Raw genomic sequence first — 14,211 nt, 5'->3', positions numbered from 1 at the left:
GCTACTTTTAAACACAAGAAGTCTATCTTCTTAAAGAATTGCCCAGACTTCTAGATTCCTAAACTTACAAAGCTTCATTAAAAACCTATTTTAATATATATCTTATATTTTGTGTGTTTTTAATTTTTAGGCAAACTTTTCTTAAAATTCTGAGGATACACATAGGGTTGCCTATGTTTTGTTCTACTAAAAACAATAAAAGTATAATAAGTTATTACTCAGCAGTATGTGTGTGTACATGCATGTGCTCATGTATGTGTAGGTGAACACATGTGCACATGCATGTAGAGATAAGAGAACAACTTCAAGTGCTGTTCCTCAGGAGTCTTCACGGCTCCACACGAGTCTGGAGTTCTGAAGTAAGTCAGGCTGGATGGCCAACAACATCTGTCTCCACCACCTGTGTGGGATTACAAACATAACACTAAGCTTGGCTCGCCTTTTTAAAACATGGTTCTAGAGATCAAACTCATGTCTCTGTATTTGCAAGGCAAGCACTTTACAGCTAAGTGACCCTCCTCAGCCCAAAAGAGATCATTTTAAGGTTAAAAAAATTGGTAAGAGAATTCCAAATTGCAAACTTCAGTATATAAAAAATGTGCTACTCTCTTTTCATGGAGAAAATAAACAGACCAAACCAGGCTCCAATGCAAATACTGCATTTAGGAACCACTACTCCAAATCACAATAACAAAACCTAATAGAACACGATGAAGACTCCAGTCCTTCAGGAGTAAGCTGTCATAGATGTAAGCATATATTTTAGCCTGGTACAGACAGCACTGGGGAAGATGGGCCTGGAGGGGATGCTGCACTGACAATTAGCCTGAGTATATGTACACATTATCTATGAAGAGGACAAAAAGGGATTAGAGCGACAAAAGCAGCCTTGCCAAGAATACCTAGATGACACACAGTGACAGTGACAGAGCAGGAACACACTTTGCTACGTCATCCCCAGTACTACACCCATACAGCAGGATGGAGGCTTCTACTGTCACCAGTACTACACCCATACAGCAGGATGGAGGCTTCTACTGTCATCACCAGTACTACCGTCCATACAGCAAGGACGGAGGCTTCTACTGTCATCCCCAGTACCACCGTCCATACAGCAGGATGGAGGCTTCTACTGTCATCCCCAGTACCACCGTCCATACAGCAGGATGGAGACTTCTACTGTCATCCCCAGTACTACACCCATACAGCAGGATGGAGGCTTCTACTGTCATCACCAGTACTACCGTCCATACAGCAAGGACGGAGGCTGCATTTTCACCTGTCACTTACCCTCAGGCTGATGGTGCAGATTATAAAACTCTCGGGCAATGATATCTGCTACCTTCTCACACCACTTTTTTGATGGACAGAAGAGTAATACTGAACGGTTATCACGAACAGTCTCATAACATAAACTAACAATGTGATCTTCATCTCCCTAAAAAAGGAAGAGAAATAGCTACATCAGTCAGGTATCTTCAGAACATCTTCACATTGGATCAAAATTCTACATTTTGATCCATTAAAAAGATTTTTTTAACTCAAAGGCAGAATAAAAATCATTTACAATAAAAACAAACTTCATTAATGATGGGTAAAAAGAAAAAATTTTCTATGTATTCAGCTCATGTTTATTAAGTCCTAAACTCGGGTATTAGAGATACAGTGGTGACTACACATAGCCCTAATTGGCAAGGGGTTTGTTTACAGTCTCACTGAGAAACATGGGAAGGAACTCAACCACCACATGATGTGCTGGAGAAGAAATATTTGCAATGTTTTAGACTCATAGATTTGAAAAGACCTAAAGGAAGTTTCTCTGAGAAAACGAGTAAGCTCAGACGTGAAGGAGGAGACGCACTATCTCAGTGGCAAGTATATATTTCAAGCGCAGCAAAGAGTTTGTGTGGATGTCCTATGGAAGCCCCTCCATGCTGGGAGAACATCAAAGTGTGCAGAGCTATCAGGGAGTAACTTACATATCAAGGACTTTACAAGTGCTACACACACACACACACACACACACACACAATCATATTCTATTCTTACCAAAACAAAGTATTATACCCTACCTTATAAAGATAGAAGGGTCAGAGATTTTTCATGACTGAAATAATAGTACCTCAGCCATTTTGTTTAACTCTCTTCAGTGTCAGAGAAAGGTCTATCTGGCTCTTGAAACAATAATCTTCTCATTCAGTACACTTACTATGCAGATCTACATTCAACAAATGTCAGTGTTCCACCTGAGTGTTTAAAGTAAATTAAACCATAGCAAAATCTCACTGACTAGAAAAAAAAAACAAAAACAAAAAAAACGATTTCTATTATATAGCATGAAATGGTGGTCATTTAAATTAAAAGCATACTACATTCTCCTTCTAACTATTCTCATCAAGTGATTTAAGGTAAAATTGAGTAGCTTAATATCAATTCCAACAAATACATAATATACATTCAATTACTATGCAACCTCTACTTATACAATTAAAAATTGTTAACAACTTGTAGAAAACTCGAAGGCACTGGCAGTGGAGATGTAAGAGCAGTGACTCACCTTCACTTGGAGTAGGGGCTGAAATTCTCTCACAAGCTTCATTGACGAGTCATATATGGAATCTCCTATTTTTATTGATTCCAAAAGTGGAACTGGGCGAAAGTCAGTACAGTAGAGTTCGGCATTCAACCAGGAAGCTACGAGCTGCAGATTAGGAAGAGTAGCACTCATGCCGACAATCTGCACAGCATTAGACAGAGCACTGCCTGCGTCTGCCTGGCTGGAAAGACCAAAAAAAAAAAAAAAATTACATTAGGAAATATGCAGAAAATAACTCATACTACTGCTAATGATATTCTTGTCATGGCCTTGGTGCACAAATGCAGACATTTCTTTGGATAAAATTACTACCTCACAGATTACTAACCAGATATTCAAATTTAATGAATAACACAAAGCGTTTTCCAGGAAGACTGTACCAAAGTAGCACTTCCACAATCTGTGTGTTTTGCGGTCCCACAATCTTGTCACCGTCTGACAACTGTACTGTCAATAATTTTAATAATAAACACTATGGAGACACTATAGCAATAGTTAAGAAGCAATTTCTCAGATGATTCATAATGCTCTGTGCCATTTCATATGGGCAGACCATTTGGAACCTCTCTTGCAAATGCCTACTTAAGCCTCTCACTAAGACACTGGGTTGTGTTTCTTAGTCAGTTGTAACATTTTTTACATGTTTGATACAAAATTTAGTCTGCAGTATATTTATTTAATTTCCAAACTTATAGGCATTTTCTAGTTATGTTTCCCTTATATATAGTAGAGATAAGTATGTGGCACAGTATACAGAAAACTAAGCCATCAAACAATAAAGATATGTAATAGTGTAAGAAAAAAAGGGGGGGCTTTCAAAAAGTAAAAACAATCATAATATACAATAGCTGAGTTAACAAGGCCATATCATTGTAACACTGAAAAATGATCTAAGCAAAATTAGAATCCTATCTGGAAGAATGGGAAGATGGTGGGGTGAGTGGATTTAAAAAAAAACAAAACTGAAGAGGATGGAAGGAAACTGGGTATGGGAGAGTAGAAAATATAAAAGAAAAAAATCTTAATTTCCCATAGCAAGAAATCAACATACAAAAATTTTACAAATATCAATTCAAAATGGATCAACAACCTTAATTTGAAACCTAAAACAAATTTTAATCCCAGCACTCAGGAGGCAAAGGCAGATGAATCTCTGTAAGTTCAAGGACAACTTGGTCTACATCAAGTTCCAGGCCAGCCAAGGCTACATAGTGAGACCCTGTCTCAAACAGAACAAACAAACAAAAAAAAGATTTTTGCCTTTCCAAATGTCTTGAAAGATATCCTCTATGTTTTCTTCTGTAGATTTCAGAGATTCAGGTTTTTGTTTTGTCTTTAAAATGTAGACCAGGAAGGCCTCAACTCAGAGACCCTGTCTCTGCCAAGTCCTGGGACTAAAGGTTTGTGTATGGGCTTTCTGAAGAACACATCAACAGCAGCACAGAAACTGATCCCAAGAATCACAGGTGGGGCCACATGACACTGAAGTTCCTATGCAGCAAAGAAACAGAGCACACAACCCAGAGTGGGGGAAACCCTTCACCAGCTACACTGCAGACAAGGGGCTGACATCCGGAGTTTACAAAGAACTGCAGAAACTGGACACTAAGGAAGTAAAACTACCAATCAACACCAACACTAGGCAAATGAATGATAGTTTTTTAAAAAACATAAATGGTCAATAACTATCTTTTAAGCATTCAATTTCCCTAACCATCAAAGAAATACAAATTAAAACTACTCTGAGAAAGTACCTCGCCCCGCTCAGAATAGCTACCATCAACAAATCTGACAGCAAATACAAGAGACCCAACCAATGTTGGAGAGGATTCACTATTAGTGGAGGTGCGGCCATTGTGGAAATCAGTTCAAAAATTTCTCAAATAGTTAAAAATCAAACTCCTTATGATCCCTCTATTTCACCCCTGGCATACACCCAGAGAACTCCATAACCCTACCATAGAGACCCGAACCCCCAAGTGTATTGATGCTTTATTCACAATATAAAGAATGGGATCAACAGATGAATGCATAATGAGAACTTGATGTACACACGAATACTATTCAGCTCTAAAAAAAAAAAGGAAATTATAAAATTTGTAAAAAAAAACTGTAGTCTTTGAATGGATAATTTTAGCACACAATCTCAGAAAAAAAAAACTTATATTCTCTTTCACATATATAATCTAGCCAAAATATGTATGTATATGTGATAACAAATGTAAACATAGACGCAGAATAATATGTAGAAAAGCAAACCAGAAAGGCCATCTATTAGATTAGGAAGGACTGAGTGCAGGTAATGGACACAAACTTTGAGAAAGAACATAAAGCTCATTGTTTTTCTAGTTCTAATTCTATTACGGAGTTGTCATTTTGGTCAAAATGAGTGGTCAGAAACATTTAAATGCTTGAAAGTAGTCTAACATCAGTTAAGTACTTTTTTCAGAGCAGTGGTTCTCAATCTTCCTAACACTGTGGCCCTTTAATACAGCTCCTCATGTTGTGATGACCTCCAACCATAAAATTACTTTTGTTGTTACTTTTATAACTGTAATTTTGCTACTGTTATGAATCTAAAGTAGATATCTGTGTTTTCTGGTGGTCTTAATCAACCCCTGTGAAAGGGTAATTCAGCCCCCAATGGGGTCACAACCCACAAGTTGAGAACCAGTTTTAGAACAAAAGCAAACTACTATTCCATGAGTTTGTGTAAATAAAAAAGGTACTACACTCCTATAAATCTTACTTTTTCACTTTTATAGATTCTTTCTCAACATTTTTTTCAAATACTAGAAATGCAGTCATTTCAGGTACTTACCATGATACTGATTTCCGAGCAACAAAGCAAATCTTGGTCAGTAAAAGTTCCAGAAGATATCCTCGGTGAGAGTCCCCCAGCATGTGTAACTCATCCACAACCACCATTCCTAGAAGGATTTTCCAGATTGACCTTTTACAAAACTGCACAGTTCTAAGCATTTTCAGACTCAGAAGCCCACATCTAATGGGCAAATAACAGTCACAATAAGATCCTGAAGGTCATGCTAAGTCCCAGCATGAAGGAAAGGCCAGCTTCTGTGGAACAGCCAATTCTCTTCCGAGATGTTTCAGGATCTTAAGCAATCTATTCTATATATGCCATATATTCTAACTACAGAAAGTCAATGACTAGCTTACTCGGGGCTAACAAAACACCAAACCCAGTATCTTAGTCTTCTTTCTATTGCTATGATAAATGTCATGCCCAAAAGTCAGTTAGAGAGGAAAGGGTCTATTTGGCTTACACTTCCTGATCACAGCCCGTCATTGGAGGAGGCCAGGCAGGAACTCAAGGCAAGAACCAAAAAGCAGGAACTGGAGCAGAGACCACAGAGGAGTGCTGCTTCCAGGCATGCTCAGTTGGCTTTTTTATACATCCAAGGACTACCTGCTTAGGGATAGCACTGCTCACACTGAGCTGGGCTCTTTCATATCAATTATCAGTCAATAAATGCCCTTACAGGCTGACCGTCATACCAGTGTGAGAGGAGCATTTCCTCAATTGAGATTCCCTATTCCCAGATATGTGAAAATTCCAAGAGCCTACATTGTTTGGGTGCCTCTAGGGGCTCCGAATCATAACTTATAAAGAAGTATGACATACCCGCCACTGAAACTTTTTGCTTAATAGCCCATGGTTTCCTATCTGCTTATTTTGAGTTTAACTTTTCCTTGATCTTCTGAAACCTTAAGGTGCCTTGTTAGGTTACTTCAAATCACTCTGATTTCTTTCTTCTTCTTTTTTATTTTTAAGGATTGTGTTTATTTTTTTATTATTATTCTCTCATAGATTATATGCCAACTGCAATTTCCCCTCCCACCTAGCCTCTCTCCCCCATCTTCCCTTTCCCCCAGATCCAACCCCAACTCAGCAAAAGCAGGCCTCCCAGGGACATCAATCAAACATGGCATAACAAGCTACAGTAAGACCAGACCATCACATCAAGATTGGCTGAGGCAACCCAGTAGGAAAAATAGAGTCCCACAAGCAGGCAAGAGTCAGAGACGTTTTTAATGTCGGCATTTATAGCTATAAACTTCTTTCTTAAAATACCTGTATTGTATACCAGTGAGCCAGGGTTGGGGCTCAGAGTGTTCTCTACTGTTCTTGTCACTTCATTTCCCTTCTTTCTGGCCTAAGATTATAGCCTCCCTTGTTACTTTGACTCTCTCATTCACAATCACATGAAGAAGCACCTGACCTGTTATTTATCCTGGAAGTCTTGATGCTTTATAAAATCATTGTTTCATAAAAACCTTTCAATTTCCTAATGACATAAGAAGAAATGTCCTTGTCTGTAAGCTACTCCAATTCATATTATATGATATGCTCTATCAACACACTTTCATTCTTTTAAGAGAACTTATTCTGCTTAGTGTGCAAAGCAAAATCCTCAAGATAGTTAAAACCACTGAGGTCACAAGTTATAAGAAAATTTTGATATAAAGTGACTGGGAGCATCAGAAGGCAGTCTTACCAGGTCTTTCTAATCACTGATCTCTGCCCCATTTCTCTCCTACCACAACTGTGCTGTAGCTCACTGGGTTCTCAGTGAGCAAACAGACTCAATTGCTTCTAATGCTTCTACAGTCATTTTCCTGCTGCTACCTCTGTGTAGTGACCTTTCCTTCAGGGTAGGAGAAAGGTATTATTAAGACAAAAAAATCTTCAGGGTATCAAGCACAAAACCAGTTTATGTAACTATCATTTCCTTACTGAACGGTAGCGTCTGATCCAGTCCTAATCTAGATCCCATAGTACCAAAATATGATAATAAACACATAAAGTCACTAGTTTTAAAGATGGTAGGGACAACCCCAGCATGCTTCCTTCTCTCCAGGCAAAGCTGAAACAAGAAAGTAGCAACGAGGAATAACAGAAGCTTAAGGATATCCTGTCTTTTATAAAGTTCAAAAATGCAAGATAGGAGCCAGTGAGATGGCTCAATGGGTAAAGCTTACTGCCAAGCCGATAACCTGAGTTCAATATCCAGACCCACATCCGAAAGAATCAACACCCACAAGCTGTCCTCTGACCTGCTATGTGTCATGCCACAAAGACACTCAAATTCATAAAAATAAATAAGTAAATGTGAAAATAAATTCTAATGCAAGATAGTAAAATCAATAACAGAAAGACATAAAACATGAAGTTCCCGACGTTACTTCTGCAATTCTTCCCCCAAAAATAGATGACAGGAAATAAACATACAGGTCATACAGGAATCACAGTTTCACTTTATTCCATCGGAAACAGCAACAGGAAACACTTGTTTAATTGTATAACTTTCTTACCTAACAGATCCATCTTATTTTCCTCAATGAGGCGATTGATAAGCCCATTGGCCCTCTCGATAGTGCAAACAGCGATATCCAAGGAGGAGAAGCGCCTAGAAGGTGAGGTGCTGCCCATGTAGCCATCTACTTTTATCCCTACTTCCTGAAACAGACTCTAAATTAAGCAAAAAGAAATAATCAGATGAAAACTTAGATTTTAATGAGTTACAGGTGGGTTCTACCCCAGAAAATAGACAAAGTATTTAAAAATGGTTGTTTCTGGTCAAAACCCAATGGTTTTAATAATCACATACTAAAAATTGAATCATATACTAAAATATGTTTAGAGTTAACAAAGGTCAGCACAGATATTTCTGTTAAAAAGAGTGAAATAAATGTTTTAATAGTCTAAGTTCTAGCAGCTATTATAGAAATTATAATTAACTACTTTTTGTTATTGAATTAAACATGTAGAACTTCAGTGTTTTCCAATTTTAAAACTAATATATTCTAAAGAACAAATGTATACTTTACAAGGAAAATATTCTTATCCTACTAAAGATTAGTTTTTCATATGACGGAAGAAAAGTTTTCAAAAGTTAAATTCAGTGGGATTGATATTAACTTTTTTGGTTTAACTTTTAACTAACATACCTTCTCAATAGAAGGAATCCTTTCATCATTGTGTTACTTTGGGTCTAAGTTGAGAGGAGGTTACTGAGTAGGACCAGCTTTGTTGGCCATTTGGCCTCTGAAATAACCGTTAAAAAGATTTGTAAAACCACAGAACTTTACAGATGTTCAATTTTCTCAATAAGTCTGAGCTTATTGAGTTATAATACTAAGAGTGAGCAGCCTCAGTTTACAAATAAAAACCACAAGGCCCTGCAGGTTGTGTGCCTGGCAACATAGGACTGAAATCCTGACTCCTGACCGTCTTTACAGAGATTTCTATTCTGGCAGCACACTACTTCACTGAAGAAACCACAACTGTCAGGTTTTTCTATCTAATGGACATTGTGTTTGTAAAAATGCCTTAAAACCTATGGAGCAGAGACTATGACCCACTCAACAATCAGAGGTCTGACCGCCAGCTTGGAGCACCCCCTTTAAGAATAGAATCTTCCCTCCAGTCCCTGCGTTTTCTCAGTGGTCCTCAGCTGGGGTGGCTAGGCTGACTGTTTCTTTGCAGTTATGTGCTATTCTTTACTTCCTATAAAAAGCTTATCATTTTGTACAGTAGTCCCCAAGCTACCCTTTTAATTTGATGTCCCTTTATACTTTATGCAATAATGTTTAAATTTTTCTCTTTGGGGTTTGTTCTGTTAGTAATACTGAGCTATACTGTTCCCAGGCCTCTTTTTACTTTTTGATACAGGGTTTCACTAAGTTGCGCAGGTAATCTTCCCACCTAAGACTCTCAAGCAGATCCAATCCCACACCTGTGCCACCAGGTCCATCTGTTCTGCTAAACTTTTAAGACTTTTAACGGTCAGCTTTTAAGGTACACATGTGATAAAATAAACTTCATTTTCCATTAGATTTTACACCTCCTTCAAATGAACAAAGCCAATGATGAACTGTTCACTACTTCAAACAGCAGCAGCCATTACCTGGAGGTAGCATTTCTTCTCTTTAGCCACAGACACAAAGGGCAGAATAAACAAAGCTTTCTTCCGCATTTCCAAAACCCGCTTCAAAATAAGTAACTCTGCCACAAGAGTCTTCCCGGCACTTGTAGGAGCTAAAATGTGATTATTCCACATAATTATGACAAACATTTAGTACACTGCATTAATAAATGTTGTAAGCCATACTCGGTATTACAGACTCTAGGATTAATACATCATTAAAGACTCAGTCTGAAACCTTAACCCCCAAAATGCCCTTCCCTCTACACTAGGTTTCTAAACAGTCTCAGAGTAAACAGAGAGGGTTTTAAATCTTTGTACTAGAAATTAATGATGGCTATTACTGAGTACCGCATTAATTCTATAAGTTTCTTTGAGAATTGACTGAATAGGTAAAAATCCTGCTATGCACCTGTAAGATAATACGAGAGACAGAAACTGGAAGGACTTGTAGGGAAGCTTCTAGAAAGGAACGAAACTTATGGGGAGAGGAAAGGATGCCAAGCATCATAAACAACATGTGCAGAGACTGGAGGAAAGCCTGGAACCTTCTGATGACAGAGATTTCACGAGTCTAGAGTACAAAATCCTTCAAGGGAGAGAAAATAAAGAGATAAAACAAAAACAAATCACCAATGGTTGTAACTGGGGCTGGAGAGATGGCATAGCAGTTTACGGAGTTCAATTCGCAGCACCCAACCAGAGTTGAATTCCAGCAGCCACATCAGACAGCTCACAACTGCCTGACATCCTCTCTGGTCTCTGTGGGTACTGCACTTTCAGTCCGTGCCCACACATGGACACATATACACATAATTTAAAGTCTTTTAAATGTTTAAATGCTACACAAAGAAGACTGTTACAATCTTGCCATCTATCCTGAAAGCAATGCAAAATGACTAACATGTTCTTAAAAACAGTGAAAATGGCCGGCCGGTGGTGGCGCACGCCTTTAATCCCAGCACTAGGGAGGCAGAGGCAGGTGGATCTCTGTGAGTTCGAGACCAGCCTGGTCTACAAGAGCTAGTTCCAGGACAGGCTCCAAAGCCACAGAGAAACCCTGTCTCGGAGAAAGAAAAAAAAAAAGAACAACAACAAAAAAAAAAACAGTAAAAAGGTTGTATTTATAGTGAGCACTTGGGCTGCAGAAGCAGGGCACAACAAGAGAAAAAGATAAATGAGTAACAAGGATATTGCCAAATCTAGAAGGAAGACAGTGAGATACACCAGGCAATGGATCCAAGATCAGAAAAGCCCACAGATCCAACATACATCTTAGGTAGACGTGTCCTAATACAATACTAGAGTGTTTTTTGTTTTTTGTTTGTTTTGTTTTTTTTTTTTTTGGTTTTTCGAGACAGGGTTTCTCCTTAGCTTTGGTGCCTATCCCGGAACTAGCTCTTGTAGATCAGGCTGGCCTTGAACTCCCAGAGATCCGCCTGCCTCTGCCTCCCGAGTGCTGGGATTAAAGGCATGCGCCACCACCGCCCGGCTAAAACATACAAATCTTATAAAGTATACTACATATTGCTTTGCCCATATGATTCTGCACAAACAACTCAATTATGAATATATAAAGTCTACACCCTGAAAAGCAACTGAGATCAAATGAGGAAGAGCAGGCTGGCACCCCGTTATAAATGCACTGAGACATATGTTCACTAAGCAAGAGAACTGTAACTGCATAAATTACCAGTGTCCTGGTCTCCCCTCCTCTACCACATAACGGATCTTCCATGCCATCAGTATGTGAATGATGGCGCTGCATGTTCACCACTTTCCTTGGAGCATTTGCTCGTCCACCTATTTAAAAGCTGTGACCGCCCCAATAAAGAATCGCTCACACTGACAACTTTAGGAAAATGAGTTTGCATAAATTTGAATACCTGAATAAACTAGATTCTTTCCTTCCAGAACTTGTCCAAGCAAAAGACACTCTGCCTGCCATTCGAACATCTTCCGTACACCAAAACTATGGTATTTCTCCAGAACTGCTTTAGGGAGTCCCCAGTTTGCCAGTAGCAGTTGGTCTAGCTGGTCCTCGGGAACTCTTTGCTTGCATGTCCCTTTCAAGAAAACAAAAACAATTTAATTATCTCCAACAAACAACTTTAATACTCTACTGTTGGAACTCCTTCGTGCTTAAATATAACTTTAGCACATCTTCAAAACAATTACAAGAAGCTGATCTTGTACACAAAGATGCCAGTACATTAGTTGCTTGATACAATTTTGTAAACTCTTAAGATCCACAAACAAAAATGTGTGCTATACACAATGAATAAAGAGTTTGGACAGATGGGGAGGCCGGAAGAAGACACGCCATGAGGGATGAAAGAGCATTACAAACCGTTAGAAAAGTTTCGGTTTACATTTTAGTACTAACCAAAGACAAAGAATTATGGGATGCATTGATGCAGGCCTGTAATCCCAGCATTTGGGAAGCAGAAGTAGAATCAAGAGTTCGAGACTCCAGGCCAGCCTGACCTAGAGTAAGCCCTTGCTTCAAAAAAATTAAACAAGCATTAGGCTGACATTCTGAGGAAACAACACAGATCCCTTCCAGCTTTGCTCTGACTTCCTACACTACACCTGGCAATCGGGTGGAAGATCCGAAGTTGTACAGGCCATTATTCGAAGCAAATTCTCGACATAATGACAGGATCTGGCTAACTGGGAAGTGAAGTTGTAAAGACCCTCCCCCCCAAAAAACAACACCTATATCTATACAGCCAGTGATGGCCTAAAACAGCTGGGCATGCTAGCAGCTAGGAGGGAGGCCCGGGGTGTTGGAGTCCCAGCCCCCGGTGCTGAAGTGCATGCCCCTGCTGCCCTGGGGGCCCATCTCAGGCCCGTTGATATATATGTCCCTGCTGCTCTCGGACCGTCCCAGCCCCGGTACTGAAGAGCATGCCCCTGCCACCCTCGGACCGTCCCAGCCCCGGTGCTGAAGGGCATGCCCCTGCTGTCCTCCAACCGTCCCATCCCCGGTGTTGGTGTATATGTCCCCGCTGCCCTCGGGCCGTCCCAGCCCCGGTACTGAAGGGCATGGCCCTGCTGTCCTCCAACCGTCCCAGCCCCGGTGTTGGAGTGCAAGCCCCGGCTGCCCTCGGACCGTCCCAGCCCCAGTGCTAAAAGTGCATGCACCAGCAGCCCTCCGGCCGTCCCAGCCCCGCTGAACGAGTACCTGCCCCTGCGGCCCTTAGGCCGCGTCCTAGCCCCGGAGGTGGACTCAGCACCGGTCCAGACGGCAGCTGAGGGCTGACATAGCTATCACCGTCTCCCGAGAATGAGTCGGAACCGGACGCTGAACGCCGCCGTTTCACACTCCGGCGCGGAAGACTCATTGCAAACAGCCTCCTCTCGGTTGTTCAGGGCACGACACAGTCCCAGAGGCCTCCCACGCGGGAGAACGCCAGCCTGGTGACAGCTGCAGCCACCATCTTCCCGCCTCGGCCTTCAAATTCAGACCTCCCAGCCCGCCCCGGAACCACAGAGTTCTCGTGGCTAGAGTAACCCGACTACCATAGAGTCGCGAGGGGAGGACCAGCCCGCGCTGAAGTCTGGCTTCCGGCCTCCACCGGCGCTAGCGAGGGGAAAGGTGGTAGAGCACCTGGATCTGCATTCTTAGACTGTCCTAAAAACATTCCTTCTGTTTTTATCCACTTCTGGTTTGAATAGAGAGGCTGTGCTGGCTATGAAATGAACTAATGAGCTGCGTGGATAGATTAGAAACGTATCTGTCTGTTCTTTACTATTGTTTTTGTTTGTTTCGGGTTTTTTTTTTTTTTTATTTTCCCGAAAACTATTCCAAATTGTAAAACAGAACTGTGGAGAAGTGTGTAAAACAGGAAAATTTAATATTTCTGGTAGACCGTAATGTGTGCTGCTTTCCTCTTGTAGAAGACGTGAACGAAAGTAACTGACGAAGATGGGGATCGGGGGGTGCGCAGAGGGTTATGGGGCTAAACATTCCAGGCAGGTTCGGTGCCGAATTACTTTAGGCAGTCTCAGCACTTTAAATAGCTACTTGTTTGGTCACACAACTCTCACATACCTGTGACTATTAAGTACATTCTTTTTGGAATGTACTTCCACCGACTGAAAAGCTAAGCTCAGCATCTGAACCCAACAGCAAGAGATTTCTCTTGATTTGCTTTATCCATCCTACCTGATGTTTCCACCGATGCATCTTAACATGTCTTAGTTTATAGCACTTTGTTCTGTAAATATATCTTAAAAATAAAAACTCCGTGAAGCCGCTACCACAGAAACATATATAGAAACGTATATAGATATATAAATCTATGTTCCTGGGGCCATGGTCACTCATATTTAGCTTCAGAATCTCTTATTCCCTTTGAGGTGAGAGCTGTACTTGTCATGTCGACGGTTGATAGAGAAGGGACTAGCTCTGCACTCAGGTGTTATTTCAAGCATTATAGGCTAAGGATCCTATGATCATACTGGAGCTTCTGGACAGATCTCTGTGGTGCTGGAAAAAAAAAAAAAAAAAAAAAAAAAAACAACAGGCACTGAAAGGGCGTGAGGGGTCATTGAGAACAAGGAACTCATTAACAGATGCGCTCTGACCAACTTCAGGACATAATTTGACACCTGTTAATTGCCTAGTTCCACAGTTCCTCTCACCAAGCCAACTAGTGG

General features: G+C 40.5%; 1 protein-coding gene across 2 annotated transcripts in view; it reads right to left on the bottom strand.

The window, feature by feature from the left end:
* Polq (DNA polymerase theta) overlaps positions 1-12,893 on the bottom strand; it is a 77,561-nt gene extending 64,668 nt beyond the window's left edge. The window contains exons 1-7 of one of the 2 annotated variants that reach the window (XM_057764444.1): positions 12,734-12,893; positions 11,433-11,612; positions 9,529-9,659; positions 7,934-8,090; positions 5,418-5,526; positions 2,558-2,777; positions 1,291-1,438 (exon numbers count right to left, since the gene is read on the bottom strand). In XM_057764444.1, the coding sequence (XP_057620427.1) occupies positions 1,291-1,438; positions 2,558-2,777; positions 5,418-5,526; positions 7,934-8,090; positions 9,529-9,659; positions 11,433-11,612; positions 12,734-12,893 (1,105 nt within the window). The remainder of the gene's footprint in view (positions 1-1,290; positions 1,439-2,557; positions 2,778-5,417; positions 5,527-7,933; positions 8,091-9,528; positions 9,660-11,432; positions 11,613-12,733) is intronic. The other variant, XM_057764445.1, reaches the window with a different exon arrangement.
* Between the last annotated feature and the right edge of the window lie 1,318 nt (positions 12,894-14,211).

The sequence above is a fragment of the Chionomys nivalis genome, chromosome 3 (genome assembly GCF_950005125.1).
Source record: "Chionomys nivalis chromosome 3, mChiNiv1.1, whole genome shotgun sequence".
Lineage (NCBI taxonomy): Eukaryota > Metazoa > Chordata > Mammalia > Rodentia > Cricetidae > Chionomys > Chionomys nivalis.
The sequence above is the reverse complement of the archived record's forward strand: the minus strand, read 5'-3'. Positions and strand labels throughout refer to the sequence as shown.